Source organism: Aythya ferina (assembly GCF_964211825.1).
Source record: "Aythya ferina genome assembly, chromosome: 1".
Taxonomy (NCBI): domain Eukaryota; kingdom Metazoa; phylum Chordata; class Aves; order Anseriformes; family Anatidae; genus Aythya; species Aythya ferina.
In genome coordinates, this window is record NC_140296.1 from 55,943,388 (window position 1) to 55,959,124 (window position 15,737).

Consider the following 15,737-nt stretch of genomic DNA (forward strand, 5'->3'; position numbering starts at 1 on the left):
AGCGCTTCGAGTTAGTTAGGTGCTGGTTTATGCCGTGTGCAGAAATCGCATTGCGAATGATAAGATCCCTTTCCCATAAAGGCCTGCGGAAACCGTAAGTCTTGAAACTTTCGATAAGCTGGTAAGTGGTGTAAAATTATCCTTTGGAACATCCCACGTCTGTCAGAAGAAGAAGTGAGGAGCCAGCTGGGGCGGGTGCGCACTTCGCAGACATCCTCACCCCAGCCGTGGGCCAGAGCTTGATGCCTGGGTGCTACCTGCAGCCGTGGCCCCTGCCACACACTGGCAAGATGCACCAGGTGCAGAAATTATTATTTTGACATTGCAAGGGTTGTTCAAGTGGCAGGGGAGCTGGAGGAACTCGACTTGATGTGATTTTTTTCTTCAGGAGTGGCTGAGTAGTTAGCAGAGCAGTTCACCGGCAAATCTGTGCCAACAGTGCTTTGGGCTGGAGAGGGGTCGGAGTACAGCAGAAGGCTAAACTCTGTGGTGATAATGGCTTATGTACAGGTGTGCCAGTCCCCTCACTGGAATCTGAAAGCATCTTCCTATCCTGTCAGTCTGAAGTGGCCTTTTTCCCCCCGTCTCCACCCTAGGAAGTGTTTTCTTCCAGAATCACTCCCAAGCCATGCCTTTGGAGTTGGTTCTACTGGGGTCTCTCCTGGTGAAAAAAGGTTAAATACTACAGTCTAATCCTGTCACACCTTAAACCCGGGTGAATAATAGGAGCTTAGCTTCGTAAGTGAAGTTATTTCCATGACCTTTGGGGAGATGGATAATCTTTCTGTCTGGATAAAAGGTGTTTTGTTCTGGTGCGGAAGAGTTCTTTTTGTGGGCTGTATTTTATAGAAACAGTTGGCTGTTAGAGTAAATACGTTGCCTTCTCTGCTGCCTCCGATCCTAAACACTTGGAAATAAGATACTTTCTGTCACCTGTTTCTTCTTAGCAAGGATATTCACCAGTTGTAGTTGAATATTTGCTAGTGAATCTATTAAATCTATTATCCCGAATGCCAGAAGTCATCAAATTTGATTTGCTAGGAAGACCTTTTTTTTTTGCAAGGCAATACTATGTTTTGACTACACAGACAGGATTAATAACCTTTTATTGTTATATACTGATATTACTAGTATCATTCTTATTAACCATCTGTATCTTTCTTTTTGCAGCTTGGGTCCCGTGTTTGCTCTGTTTGTCCCATTTTATTGCTCCATTCCAAGAGTGCAGGTGACACAAGTACTAGGACACTTTTCTATCACAAACAAGACATTGGTCTATATACTGGGTTTACAGGTATGGTATGTACTTGCTTGTTCATCTTTTAGTGACTTAATAATGTAGCAGTTAGTACTTTTGCATGATTTTGGTGCTTCTGCATGTGTGATTCCACATATGTTTAGCTAGTGACTTCCCCATGAACTAAAATATTGAAAAACGTGTTTCTGGTATGCCTTTCTACATGCTGAAGAGTTGAGCATGTTATGTTTTCTTCCATTGTCTTCTTTCTTGAATGTCATGCATAGGACAATATAAAATACAAACGCTGTAAATTTGGGATGGGAGTGCTTAAAAAAATGAGCCTGGACCTGTTGCAAATACATATGTATCTTTTACCTTTCTAATTTGCTTGTATTCTTGTTTTTTTTTATTTTCCACTTGTCTGTTAGAGCTCAGACAAAGCTATAGAACGCAGTATTTTTCTGTGGTAAGACTGTCAGTAAATAGCCAAGGATTTGGCTGAATTGCACTTTTATATAAATTTGTTCATTTCTATCCAAGTGACAGGTTAATTAAAATAATGTAATGTAGAGCACAGCACTCTCAAGTAGTATTATGTTAACTGTGAATGGAAAAACAGAGGTAACTGGTACAGAAACAGTTTTATTTTTTTAAGAAAAAACACAACAGCCTAGAAATGACAGGAGATGTGTGAGCTTATGAGAAATTGTACTCATTTTTATATATTCCAGAGACTCAAATATAGCTCTAAAACTAGCAGTGGAAAGCACCCTCATTATGCGATGTGGTACAGAGTATTTTAGAATGAGTGGTCAGTTTCAGAACAGTGGCTCCTGCTCCTCTTGAACATTTCATTCATTCGTGTTGCTGTTCAGCATTTGGATTCCTTCGATTTCTGCTCCAGCACCCTTTTTTCCTGATCCTTCAACAACCGTTTCCTCTCCCCCCAAATCATCAATACCGATAATTATTCTAGTCCTAGTGAAACCGGTGATAACTGAGCTCTTTTCCTTCGTGTCCCTTGCCTCTTTGCCTCTTGCTTTCATACGTACAAGATCAGATACAGATCGCTGCTGTTAATAATCACTGCATCTCACGGGGTCTTTCCCTCCTGCGTGCAGAACAGGCGCTGCCGTCACACAGAGGCTGAGGGTAATTCATTTGTCTTTCCCTCATTTGTAAACTCTACCCTTATCTCAAGTCAGTCTTTCCATAGCCAGAGCCTAGAGTGAAGGTGTTTTCATCATTCAGGCTGCATCTCGCGGAGCTATTTTAGTAACCAGTATCAGCCTAATTTTTAGCCCATTTTCCCAGCTAATAATAACCTTCTCCAGGTGATGAGTCACATACAGTTTACTAGAAGAGATGGGAAACCCTGTTGGTGTATCTAGATTTTTTTTTTTTTTAAATCACTCCAACTGGTTTCTTTGATTTCGTGTCTGCAAATATGCCACTCGCTGAGAACTTCATTTCTTTCATTTCGATGCTCGTGCTTAGTCTCTCTGAGGCTACATGTCTAAGAGCTTCACTTGCACTGCCCCACTTGGAACTCTTCTCCTGCTGCTGCTGAGTCATTTCCTTTGCTTCTGTCTGTCTTTCAGACTTGTTTTTCTGTGGAGCCTATAACTGACATCCTGTTATACTTAGTATGCTATATGAAAATAAAATGTATTGTTCTGTAGAAGAAGCAAAATTGTTGGATCCCCGTGTGTTGTGTTTTTTTTTTTTTTCCACTTCTGCTGCTTCTGGAATGTATATTTGTTCATTTAAACTGAATTTTCACAGAAATAAATTTGTGACTTTTTCTATGGTCATGATAAGTATATCGCCTATACAATGTTGCTACATATGAGCTCAGACAACAACAGCCATGTAAATTTTAAATTGCTGCTCTTACCTTCCAGCTCTTAACCTCTGGTTCCTACATCTGGATTTTAGCCTTAAGTGGATTGGTAAGTCTTCCTGTTTTAAAATTTGTGTTGCTTAAAACACTTTGTTACGTATACAATCAGTGCAGTATCTCTGGACTGGAAGAGCCGAAATTACTGAGTAATGTTTTTCATTGTAACAGCAAGTAGAAAGTTTTTGTCTTTTAACTTCCAAAGGTGTAAAGCCCTGACTGGCTGGTGGTACACTGACGTACAGAAAAATGAGCTGGGTAATATTTACTGGTTCCCAATGTTATATGACCCCTAAAATTAAATTTACTGCCATGGACATAGCTTTGACACTACAGCTATAAATGAAGCTATTGTGGAAATGGTAAAAATACCAACTGCAATACCATTTGCTTTTATTATATACTCTATTTACCCAGTTGTTCAGCCTTTTTTAGCAAGCCTCAAGCGTTTATTCCAGAGCGCAGCTTCTAACTTTTTGCTGTGAGGATTTCATGTTTTGCTGTTCTCCTAGGACACGTGTAGGATAGCTGTTTCACACTGTGATAGGGACAGCAAAGTTGTGAAATCACTTTCTTCGTATCATTTAGATAACGTCAGTTGTTAGATACTGATAAACTGCTTTAAAAATTTTGCAGACTTAGAAATTAAGAGCTCTAACTGTGATTTATTGGCTCAAAATACTGTCTGCTTTTCAAACAGTGAAAGTGACGCCTCTTCCAAATTAGCTCATCGTTATATTGAGACTATCTCATGAAAAACTTGAATTCTGTCCTTGCTATTAGAACCTGCTAATCCGAATTTAGGCAAACTTGGAGTGAAATGCCTGTGGCTACATTACATATTGCTGCTATAATTCAGCGTGTTGGTCTCTTACCATTTCCACTGGATGTTCCAAATATACCATGAGCTGGCAGGAAAAATAACACAAGTGACAGAGCAGTAAACAGTGAAGTCTGCTCAGCAGTTTGGTCTTACCATAAATATAGATGAAAACAGAGTATTTAACAAACCAGGGTTTCTTTCCTGGAGACCATCCCAAGCCTCTGAACCTAACTAAGGATCTGTGACTTCCTCCAAACGCTCTAGCCTTCCTGTTACTCTTCTGGCTCTTTTAATAGCCCTTCCTTTTGAACAGGTGTTCATCAGGGAGGGAAGGAAAGGAAAGGAAATGAAAGGAAAAGGAAAGGAAAGGCATTTTAACCCCCCCCCTTTTCCTGGTGGTAGGAACTGTATGTTTACTTGGTTATGCAGTCTTTGAAAAAAATGTTCTAGTATTATTTTTCATGTCAGTTCTTATTTTAATTCCCTTTTAATGTACGGTTTTATTCAGGTGTATAGTGCAGCTTCCTTCTTCATAAATGATTTTTAATTGCAGGTTGACAATCTGTTTTGCATAGGTATAAGTCCATGGGAATAAACTGAGCTTTCCGTGTGTCACAGGAAAGCTTAAAAAAGATATTTAATGTTTCGCATTGCTTCAGTCAGGATGAATTAAGTCATCCTCAGGCTTTTTTCCGTCTCTCTTTTTTTTTTTTTTTTCTGCAATGAACAGATATCTGCATTCTTCCATTCTTGTAATGCATGCTACAATTTGCAAAATAGTTCATAGAATCATAGAATCGTTTCGGTTGGAAAAGACATTCAAGAACATCAAGTCCAACATGAATTTCAGTCATTTTTGCACAGCGTGTCTATCACGCTTCTGTGAATAGGCAGACTCATTTTCTCCTTTGTTAGAAATGACAATTTGGTGTCTTTTGAGAAAATGGAAAAAGGAGTAAAGTTTCACAGTACATTAAGTAGTCTGAAGAAAATTATGAAAAATTATAGGGCCACCTCTTAACACTACAGGTGTAGATACTTGATAACATATCTATGTGTACAATTACAGAACTGCATGGGTTGCCAAGTCAATGTTAAGTCATTCCGACAAACTACATACTTTGTGAATTGTTACTGCTGTTTTCATTGTCTAACGTCCTATATCTTTGTTGAATCAAATTTTCATGCATTTGTAGCACACATTTAGCAAATATATGAGTACCAAATTGGCTAGGTGTGATGCATAGTCACTAGTTCAATGCCTATTGTAGGCTGCACTGTATTTTTAGATCTAGAGATCACTTAGCCACTCATATGACTGTACGCAATGCTGTTCTGCAATTCAGCTTTTGCTGCACTTCTGCTTATCTGGAGTATTAAAATGGACGGCACGATTTCTGTATTGTTTTCAGTTTCCCACTTTCTCTTCAGGATGTCCCCATTGTAGGTCTATTGAAATTGTCACATGGCGTATGTTAACACACAGTGAACACTCTTAGACTAAATGAGACCTGGCTTTTCAGTTACAGGACGAGGCACTTGAGAGAAATTTCTGTGTTCATCCTTGTTAATGCTTTTAGACTTCTGAAAAATCTCAGGGTATAAAGGAACTCCATGAGTTCATGGTTTTGGTGGTTTTGAGGGATTCATCACGTACAAAAACGCTTCTGTGTGCGTATGTGTTTGCACATATGTATGACAGTATGGGTAGGCACTGATGTAATGTGTCTGGAGACAGGGAATTTTAAACATCACATGTTCTCTTACCAGAATACAAAAGCTGTGGTGTGTCTGTCTGCTGTAAGATCTATCTTTGTCGGTCACCAACTTTGACTCCCTCTTTTATCCTTTAAAAAAAAAAGCTCTTGGGTTCTTATCTTAGACTTCTCATTGAAATACTCTTGCAGGAGTGAACTTTGAGGGGCATGTCAAGGCTCACTCAATTATAACCTACAGTATTTCTGCTTCAAGAAGGAAATTCAGGCTGCTACCATCTTATGAGATACGACCACTGGGGCACGTAGTTCCCTACAGCCATTCACATAACATTGTCACCGTACAGATCACGTGCCAAGGTTTCAGCTAACTGTGTTGGTAGGGCTGTATTTCATAGGGAAAAATAGCTTCCAGGCCAGTTCTGTAATTGTAGTGTTATTGCCTCTTTCTTCTTACCTACAGTCATTTGTTTATTTGTTTGTAAGGTGATGTGCACTGCATAAAGTTCAAAATGTGGAATACCCCCTCGGTCTTCTGGGAGCTGCTTTGAATTTATGTAGAGTTCAGCTCAAAGCTTCGGAAATTTAACTAGTGCTAACCTCACAAATTCTGAAGTTTCTAAAAAAAAATCTTTGCAGATTTTACTCAGCCAGAATAGAACAGCCTTCTGAATTGTTTCTGTACCACACTCTCATTTACTTTTCTCAGGCTGTATGAAAAGCTTTTTCATACTTTAGATATCGGAAAACTGTAGAGAATCAATATTTCAGATATTGTTGAATGTTTATTTTTAACTTTAGTTCTGATTATTGGATGTTTTAGGTGTAAGTTTTGAATTTGCTAACCTGGTTTTACACAGACTACAGACATCCCTTGTTAAATGCTCAGGAGTGCTCTTGGGATCGTTTTCAATTCTGGTTGTTACAAACTGTATTCATCCTTTCTGTTTGTTAGTCGTTCAGCTTGGGCGTGTTTCTATAGTGAATTCCTGTCAATGACAGATTGGCCTTTGTGGGATAAGACGTGATTGGACTGGGCAAACTTTTAAACTGGACTTCGATTTTTTTAGTCCTTGCCTTATAAGTAATATTATGCAATTAGGATCTGACCAGACCTAAGAATCATTGATTTTCTTCTTCCTCCTCCTCGTCTTCCACATTTTTAAGTGGTTTTCAACAAGCCTCACTGAACTGTTTATTGTTTTAAAAAATGTTTAGAAGGGATTTCAGGAAGTTTTCTGTTGCCCCTCAGTGTAGTATTCGCACTTAAAATACCATCCTTTCTACGTACTTAAAACTAGTGTTAAATATAAGCCAAATTTCTTGAACAGCATCTTTGAACAGTCTGATGATGTAGTGAGCAGTTACCTCCAAAATTCATATCTTGCCATATAACCTTCTACACCCTCCAGTCACGTATTTCACATATAGTCTCACATAGATCTGTAATCGGTGTGAAAGTATGTCAGAGTATGGTCTTCCTTGAATTCCTTGGAACTGTGTAATTATAAATGGTGACTAAGATAAACCTGCCTCAACGGTCTTGGGAATCTGGAGAGGTCCCAGTCAACTGGAAGCTGGAAAAAGTTTGTACCAGTTTTCAAGAAGGGTAAGAAAGAAGACCCTGGTAATTCCAGGCCTGTCAGTCTCTCTGCAGTGCCTGGTAAAGTCATGGAGAAGATTATTGTGGGAGTTTGTGAAAAACACTCGAAAGACAACACAGTCGTTGGTCATAGCCGACATGGGTTCATGAGTGAAAAGTCATAGAATCATTTAGGTTGAAAAAGACCCCTAAGATCCTCAAGGCCAACCTTCAACCTAGCACTGCCAAGTCCATGTCTAGACCATGTCTCCAAGCACCACATCTACACGTCTTTTGAATACCTCCAAGGATATTGACTCAGCTACTTCCCTGGGCATCCTGTTCCAAGTCCTTTTTAAGGAACTTGATTTCCTTTTATGACAAGGTTACTCATCTAGTTGACCAAGGAAGGCAGTTTATACGGTGTTTTTGGATTTCAGCAAAGCTTTTGACACCGTTTCTCGCAGTATCCTTCTGGACGATGTCCAGCATAGAGCTAGGCAAATACATAATGTGACGGGTGAAAAATTTGAGCCTGAACAAACAGACACAAAGGATTATAGTAAATGGGGTTACATCGGGGTGGCAGCCACGTACTAGTGGGATTCTGTAGGGCTCCATTTTAGGGCCAGTTCTCTTTAATGCTTTCATAAATGATCAGGATGCAGGACTCTATAGACTAACTTTGCGGACAACACTAAATTAGGAGGAGCTGTTGAGTCCCTCAAGGGTAGAGAGGCCTTGCAGAGAGGTCTTGAGAAATCGGAGAGCTGGGCATCACAAACTGAATGGAGTGAACAAGAGCAAGTGCCAGATACCACACCTGGAATGGGGCAGCCCTGGGAATACGTACAGACTGCAGGACGAGAGGCCAGAGAGCATGTTATCTAGTAACATGCCTCGTAGTAGTGCTTTGGTAACAAAAAAGAGTCAATCTAACAGGATTGAGCTTGGATAATTGTAAAAATATGAAAGCCATGCACTAACTGTTTTTATGCTATTGATTTATATTCAAACAATATTTGAATTTGAGTTCAGGGTAGATAAAAGTTAAATATTTATCATAAATGAAATCACGGCTTTAATTCATTCTTCTAAGTTTTGAATTATGAAAGGCTACGGTGAGGGCAAAGCATATTAGAAGTATGAAATGTGAAGCAATGTTAAGAAATAGCTAAATGATCCATTACTGTTTTGAATATTGATATCATGTAAAGTAAAATACAGTAAATTCATGGGAACAGTAATAGTACTTGAAAAATACTTTTATTGCTATTTTTGTTATGAGTTTTTTATCCAAATACCTGGCAATAGACTACTTCACAGTGCATTTCTGTTTTGAAAAATTGACATAAAAGGGGAGTGTCCTTCAGAGAGACTTCTAAGGACATCCCCTTTTGTATCTATTTTCCAAATTACAGATAGTTTCATAAGTATATTGTAACCTTCTTGTTGATTAAAAAATAAGTTTTTTATCTTCAAGTTTTTGTCTATATTGATAAAATTCCCTGAGTCTTCTCCAAGACAGACTGTCCCAGCAATATCAGCCTCTCCACATGTGAATGATGCTCCAGTTCCCTAATCGTCATCCTGATCCATCTTGCACTGGACTTCCTCCAGCCAGTCCATATCTTCCTTGTACTGAGGAGTGCAGAACTGGGCACAGTGTTCCAGATGCAGCCTTACCAGAGCTGTGAAGAGAGAGGAAAGATCACTTCCTTTGACCTGCTGGCAATTCAGTTCAGGAAGCTCAGCACGTAGGTTGAGAAGTCCATAACCTGAAATAAGAAATGGAAAAGCAGTAGAGAAACAGAGATTAGGAAATGAGGAAGAATTTTTGTCTTTTTGTCTGTCCTAAATTTAAGACAGGTATAAATATCCATATCTAAGCTAGGAGATGTGCTGAATCCCACACAAAACTAACATGAGGTGTCTGCATGTGAGCAGTGGTCAGTCAATGTTCAGTTGAGTGACTGTAGGTGGCTGGCCTTGAGATGCATGTCTCCACGATCTGTTCACTGTATTGACTTACCTCCTTTGTCATGGGAGCTTAGACACCTTGCTCGTGTCTGGACAGGTGCATTTAAAGGCCAAGCTGAAAACATTTACTTCTGGCATACAGGGGATCTTATTGTGGAAGTGAGGGCATATTTGTTTGTGGAAGAGGGGGATGCAGATATTTCCAGTTCTGGAAGAAAGGAGAAAATAGCGAGAAAGGAGGGGAGAAGCTAATGATATCTCATAAGATTCTGTGCCTTTTATACCCGTGACTTCTGAGATCCCGTAGAAACATGTGTTTTAGCTTTTGGTTTGTATTTCACTTTGAAGTTTTCAATTTCTCTCTCAGATCTGCAGAAAAGTTAGTGTGTCCAAAATCTGGCCTGCTTTGTCAGTTTTGCCAGCTGGTTCAGTAAGAGGCATGTTGCTTCTACCAACCTTTCTTAGCCTCTCCATTTACATCGTTATGACTACAGCGCTGCAGTTAGCTTACAATGAGATGTGTCCTAGAAGCATCTACTGGTTCAGTGATCAGAGAGGGAGTCTGTGAGAGTAATTCAGCTGTGTGTACCTTGAAGACTTCTGCCGTAGAATGAGTCACATCTCAGCAATGCCTAGTGCTCTTTGTTGACTATGAAACCAACTCTAAACTACTAGCTCATATGTAGGCTTTTAAACTGTAGATGTCTACACTGAGGCAGATAAATCCAATTGTGATCTTGTAGGTAAAGAGATTTGGTTAACGCTATCATGACTATCGCCTGCAGAACTCTACCATTGACCCAATGGAGCCTACCCATAGGTCACAAATGCAAGCTCAGGATAGATACACTGTGCTGAAATGGCAGTACAACTACGCCTGCACACACACAAAGAATGACTGAGATCTCATCATGACGACTGAGATCTCATCACTTAGTCAATGAAGATAGTGTTGATGGACAATGAAGAGAAAAAAAAAAATCGAGGTCTTTAGGAAATATACAAGCCCCGAGTCAACTGGGAAGGAAATGTGATTCTGTGAAAAAGAGTATATTATTAGAGCTTTTTTTCTGTCAAGCTATCATAAAGGATTGTTTATACTCTTAATGACTGCTTCCCCAAAGAAACCTCAAACAAAATAATCCACCACGTTACAGTTATATTGCAGGTTATAACTGCAAGCTGAAAATACACATGCAGTGATTTTATTGCTGGGCAGTTTTCACACGCTCTGTCTTGGTTTGATAAATGATGTGTTTCTCTGACCAAGGTAAATACAGAATCTCGACACAAACTTTAACTCTGTGTTTTAGTCTAGTTGGATAGAATTAGGAACATCCTAAGGGTAAAACAGATAAAATAGGTGTGAAAATGTCACTTCACTGTGAGAATGCTGTTATTTGCCTTTTTTTTGTTGTTACCTGAAAAAAAAAATAATCTTGAATACATATAATGAATTTATTTAAATTTCTCAGACCAAAGTAATTTAGCATTTGCTGACGTTAGGTTCTGTCAAGTTCTCACCATTAGGCAAAATAATTTTCAACATAACTTTTGACATTGGTCTGCCTGCTGTTTCTTTGATTTTCTTTTTTAGTGTTAATCAAATAAAAGATGTAAAAGATCTCAGTGAGTAGTGGAGCATGTGTCTCTTTGTCAGGTAAAATATTGGAGAGCTTCTGTATCTGGTCTACCTAACAAAAAGGAGAAACCACGGCTACTTCCTTTTTCTTAAAAGTCTACAACTTTGGAGTGACATGGGGGAAGGGGAGGGGAAGCTGGCTTTTCTGACAGGGTTGGGAAGAGGTTAGGAAATTTTGTGTGAAGGACCAGTAGTAAGCCATGATGTTAAGAAACAAAAAATGTAAGCACTCTTTTTTTTTTTTTCTGCAGTGCACCAGATATATTCCAGTTTGTCCATTTTCTCTTCTTAGATTTTGCTTGATATATGGTGGATGAGATTGTAGGTTATGATGGTAGGACTACCAGAAAACAATTTAGATGTGATTCATGTTGCCAGCCAAAAATTATCCATTTTAACAACGTGAAGTTAACTGTGGTATCTTTCCTTGGTGAGTTTTTAGAGCCTAAAACACTCTGAATCTCACCTATTTGTGGGAAGTAGCCCTTTCACCTCATTTACAGCGTTCAAGTTAGCATATAATGAGGTCTTCTTATCTTCACTGAATAAACAAAGTTGGCTTATCTAGGCCTTAAACACTAGAAGCTCACTACATCCGTGACCAAAAAAATGGCGTAAGAAGTGTACTTCGTCAAAACTTCTTTCTTTTTAAAGTGACACATAACAAGTTCTGCATGTGAACCAGCTAAAGAGGAAGTTCTTTGGAAATATTTGACATTAAGATGGGTATATGACACTAAACCAGACTGAATCATAAGACCTATTTTAACTATAAGAGTCTCTTCTTCGGGTTTATTGGAAATATGCAAATAGACAACTCTTCCTCACTAGATGAAACTTCTTGAAAATCTGTTAACACCGAGCACAGAGTTTGAAGTTTCTCATACTTCTGCCTGATACCTTTACAACTGGAATAGTGCATCCAGGGAGAGAGGAAGGGAGTGACATTGAAATCACAGCAAGTCCGAAGGTGATGTGGTAGATTTCGACAGCGTTCACGTAGTGCTTCTCACAGCTGAGCCCGTCCTCCTGTTTATACTTACGAAGAACTGCAGTCTCACGTGATTGCCTTGCAGAAGTATTGGCCCGCAGTACGTTTCTTGGCAGCTATTTGTAGCAGATATGCAGATAAGCAGATTAGCCTTGTTCCTCCACCAGGTGCTTTTTATCTCAGATTTTACCCTGAACACTATATTGTCGGACTTGTTGACTTTCTAAGTTCACGTTTGGGTTACACAACGAGTTTCTGTCTAAGTTCAAGGAGAGGCCAAGAGGTTAGCATGCTGCTGGGGAGCAGCAAAGGGCGAGAGGACAGCCCTCTACAGCAGGTGCATGGGCTGGAGACAGTGAGCTCAGTAAAGCTGGGAAAGGATGTGTGCGTGGCTTGCAGGCTTAATGCTGCAGTTTGGCCTTTCTCCATTTTAGAAGTGCCCCAAAACTTCAGCCTTTTAAAGCCTTTTCTTCTGATTAAATGCTCTCGGATGACTCTGCTTAGGGAAATACAAGAAGGCTTTTACTGGTACCACTGCTGGCTGCTGTTTGCAGTACATTTCCCTTTCTGAGACAAACAAGTCCCGAAGTGCTGGCACTGCTGCTGCTATCCTATTTGCTGTTTTGAGTTTGATACGAGAATAATTCTGTTTGTGGTTAACGTGTTCAGACACGTGTCAAGATTTGTCATACCTTCAGGGAGATACAGATTTTCCTATCACCACTCGCTTTGTTTTGTTCTTGACTGTCTGAACTCTTTGAAGATTTACTGTGCCCTGAAAACATCAGGCCTGAGCTAAGGGCTGGAGGTGATAAGAGCGGGCAGAGATCAGTAGCTGGGAGGGACACCTGGCAGAGGTGAGGGAATGCTGGTGTGATGTTGGACAAAGTATTTTGCGTGGCAGCTCTCTTCCTCTGAGATCAAATTATAAACAGTATTTGCAGCCAGGTTCAGTAATTCTTACTCCCCAAGAAGTAACTTTCCTGGCAGCCATACAATCTGGGTTTTCTCAAGTGAGGAGCCTGTATGTGCTACCTCTCTTGGGACCAGGTGGTTAGCTTCTGAGGGACCTGCTTGCTGGGTAGGTACATAAAATATGACATGCCAAGAGTAGCTAAATGACAGAAATGATACAAATACTGCTCCACTTACTTACTCTTTGGTGAGTATACTTCTGTCTCAGTTTCCAGTTGACATGCACAAGATTTGGTCATGGGCTTACAGTCCTCTGGAACATTTTCACTAGAGCTGAGGAAAGAAATACTGAGGTCATCAAGAAGCTTTTGTTCCAGTGCCCTGTCATTCCTGAAGTCCTGTCAGGACATTTCTTCAAATACAGAACATTTTTGTTAAAGGCAACCTTCACTGAGATGCCGGAGGCGGTGGCCTTCCTCTTATCCCATCCCATTTACCTCCTTCCACACAAGAAGATAAGGGGTTAAGCTTGTTCTTTCTCATTTTAGAACTGTCGCCAGGTTTTGGTGCTATATCCAACCCCAAGACCAGTCATAAAAGATGATAGAATAAAAAGAAAGCAAGCGTTTCCCAAAGCAGAGCTCTAATGTATTGCTCTAAAAGTTACCATCTCAGTGGATAATTAGCAATAGCCTTGTAAGTAATCTGAAAAATATTCCCATCTCAAAGAATATTACCTTTTCCTAAACCATCACCTTTTGTATACGCAGCAATGAAATGCTTCTGTATGCTTATACAAATATCAGTGAGATAAAAGTACATATCCTCAAAAAAAAAAAAAAAAAAAAAAAAAAGAATAACCCAGATTTAGAGGTTCTACATTGCTTTTAAAGTAATTGCATTAATTGTGTCTGTCTCATTTATGCATTTTTTGGGGTTCGTATCTCTTCCTGTTCGTTTCACTCTGCTGTCATAGCATAATTCTTGTGGCGTAGCAGCTGATAAATAGTCACAAATACCGAAACGTGGCATAAAGCAGAGTGACGGTTTGCACAAGAAGTTTGGCCTCGATGCTGCACCACTTCCAGCTCAGGAGCTTCATGATGGGGTTAAAAATGGTGCTCAGGTGATGCCTGTAGATCAGCCTGGGACACATGGATTTCGGTTGCTCCTCCTGAATATGGAATGAAACCAAGTCCCAAGGCACACATAAGTATGAACACAGGGAATGTGTTGTTTTTTTTTTTCTTACAAGCAGGAAGAGAGCACCACAAAGACTGTCTTTCTTCAATGTCATTTTTTAATTAACTGTTCTTTTTTTTTTTTCTCTCCTAGAAGTTAGGTTGGCACGTGTCTGTGTGTACTCTTAGATTTAACTTTAAATCAGCTGTTTTGCTTTTGTCTCTGTTAGAAGGTGAAACTTGGGGGTGGGAGCAGAAGCCATAAGGAAGGGTGATTTTTGCTAAGGAACATTTGCAATGCTTCAACCTCCTCAAGGGCAACCTTAATCTACTCAAGTCAGCATGCAGCACATCCCGACCACTGCCTTTACTAGAAATCAAAATTTTATTTGAAATTTTTTGAAATGGTCGCTTAGTTATGGTTCCAGTTCTGAAACAAACAAAAAACCCCAAACAACTTTCTGAGTCACAGGCAATACAGTGCACAGATTTTAGAAGGTAATATAGTCTGTAGTGGTGAGGAAGTTGGAGGGAAAGAAATCCCCTGTTCTTGACTCTAGACCGAGGTCTCTAGGGGAATACAATAAAATGTTCTTTAAAAAATAGAAGGGCCATCTGCTATCTCTGCAGCTAAATTCAAAGAAAACTCGCTGTGTTTAAAGGCTTTATTTTTTAACTTTCAATTTTTGCTTTTAGATTTCTGGGATTTGCTACAATAGCAGTATACTAAAGGTTCATCGGATTCTTTGTGTACCCAGCTGGGTAGCAAAGCTATTTTCCTGGACTCTTGAACCAATCTTCTCATCTGCGGAACCAACGAGTGAGATTCGAGTGGGAATGGGAGCCACAGTCGACATCCAGAGGCAGCAGAGGATGGAGCTCCTGGATCGGCAGATCATGATGTCTCAGGTTGCCCAAATGAGGCGGCAAAGGCAGCAGCAGGTATTGTTACACACACTCTGTAAGGGTTATTTTAAATTTACATAACGGGAAACATTCATTTTCAGGTCCTACATTTTGTTGATTCCTTTTTGATATATTCTTCTCAATTGGTCTTTCATACTCTGTCCTACTGCTGATGGTCATTTAGGTGCTTACATAGTTTTGTATGTTAAAACTGCTTCACAGGATGGAAGCAAACGTCAGGCAATCCTGCAAAGATATCAGTACTTCTGGCATTCTGCAATGCTGAAATGAAAAATGATGCTGAATGGTAAAGTGCTTGCTTCTCTGTGGTCTTTAGGAAGAGCCATTGTTGAAAGCTAGGAAATCATAACACTTCTGACTGTTTTGAGTGTTTGTATTGTTAGCATCCTGTTCAGAGGGATTGAAAATTGTCTACATAGCTTCTTTAATTGCAAGTGTACTTGGGATAAAGCCTGCGTCTGTAAGAAAGTTCAGAAATTGAATTCTCTAGCTATCTTACAGAGGTCAACCACAGGGACTTTCTCTTTGCAGCAGTTAATGCTCTCGTTTTATTTCCTTACTTAATAGAATAGCAGAGCCTTTTTATTTTCTGTTTTAGTCAAGGCAAAAAACACAGATGTTCACATACTTTGTGTTGTAGGGCAGCAAGACAGAGCTGAGAGTGTCTCAGTTCACTTTTTCCTATACCTTACTACTCTTATCAAACCTAGCAGACAACATGCACCTTGCATTGCTCTATTGTGAGCATATGTTGCTCCTAATTTTATTACAGCCTAACACGTCGAGGTCTTAATTTAGTTTCTTCTGCCCAAAATGCAGCTAAAAAGTCCTCATTATGTTT

At 39.7% G+C, this 15,737-nt stretch overlaps 1 protein-coding gene across 1 annotated transcript in view; it reads left to right on the forward strand.

Moving 5' to 3' along the window:
• The window catches only part of UBAC2 (UBA domain containing 2), an 87,356-nt gene that overhangs the window by 54,742 nt on the left and 16,877 nt on the right, over positions 1-15,737 (forward strand). Inside the window, exons 5-7 of the mRNA XM_084524380.1 lie at positions 1,171-1,294; positions 3,145-3,192; positions 14,666-14,911. Of these exons, the coding sequence (XP_084380506.1) occupies positions 1,171-1,294; positions 3,145-3,192; positions 14,666-14,911 (418 nt within the window). The remainder of the gene's footprint in view (positions 1-1,170; positions 1,295-3,144; positions 3,193-14,665; positions 14,912-15,737) is intronic.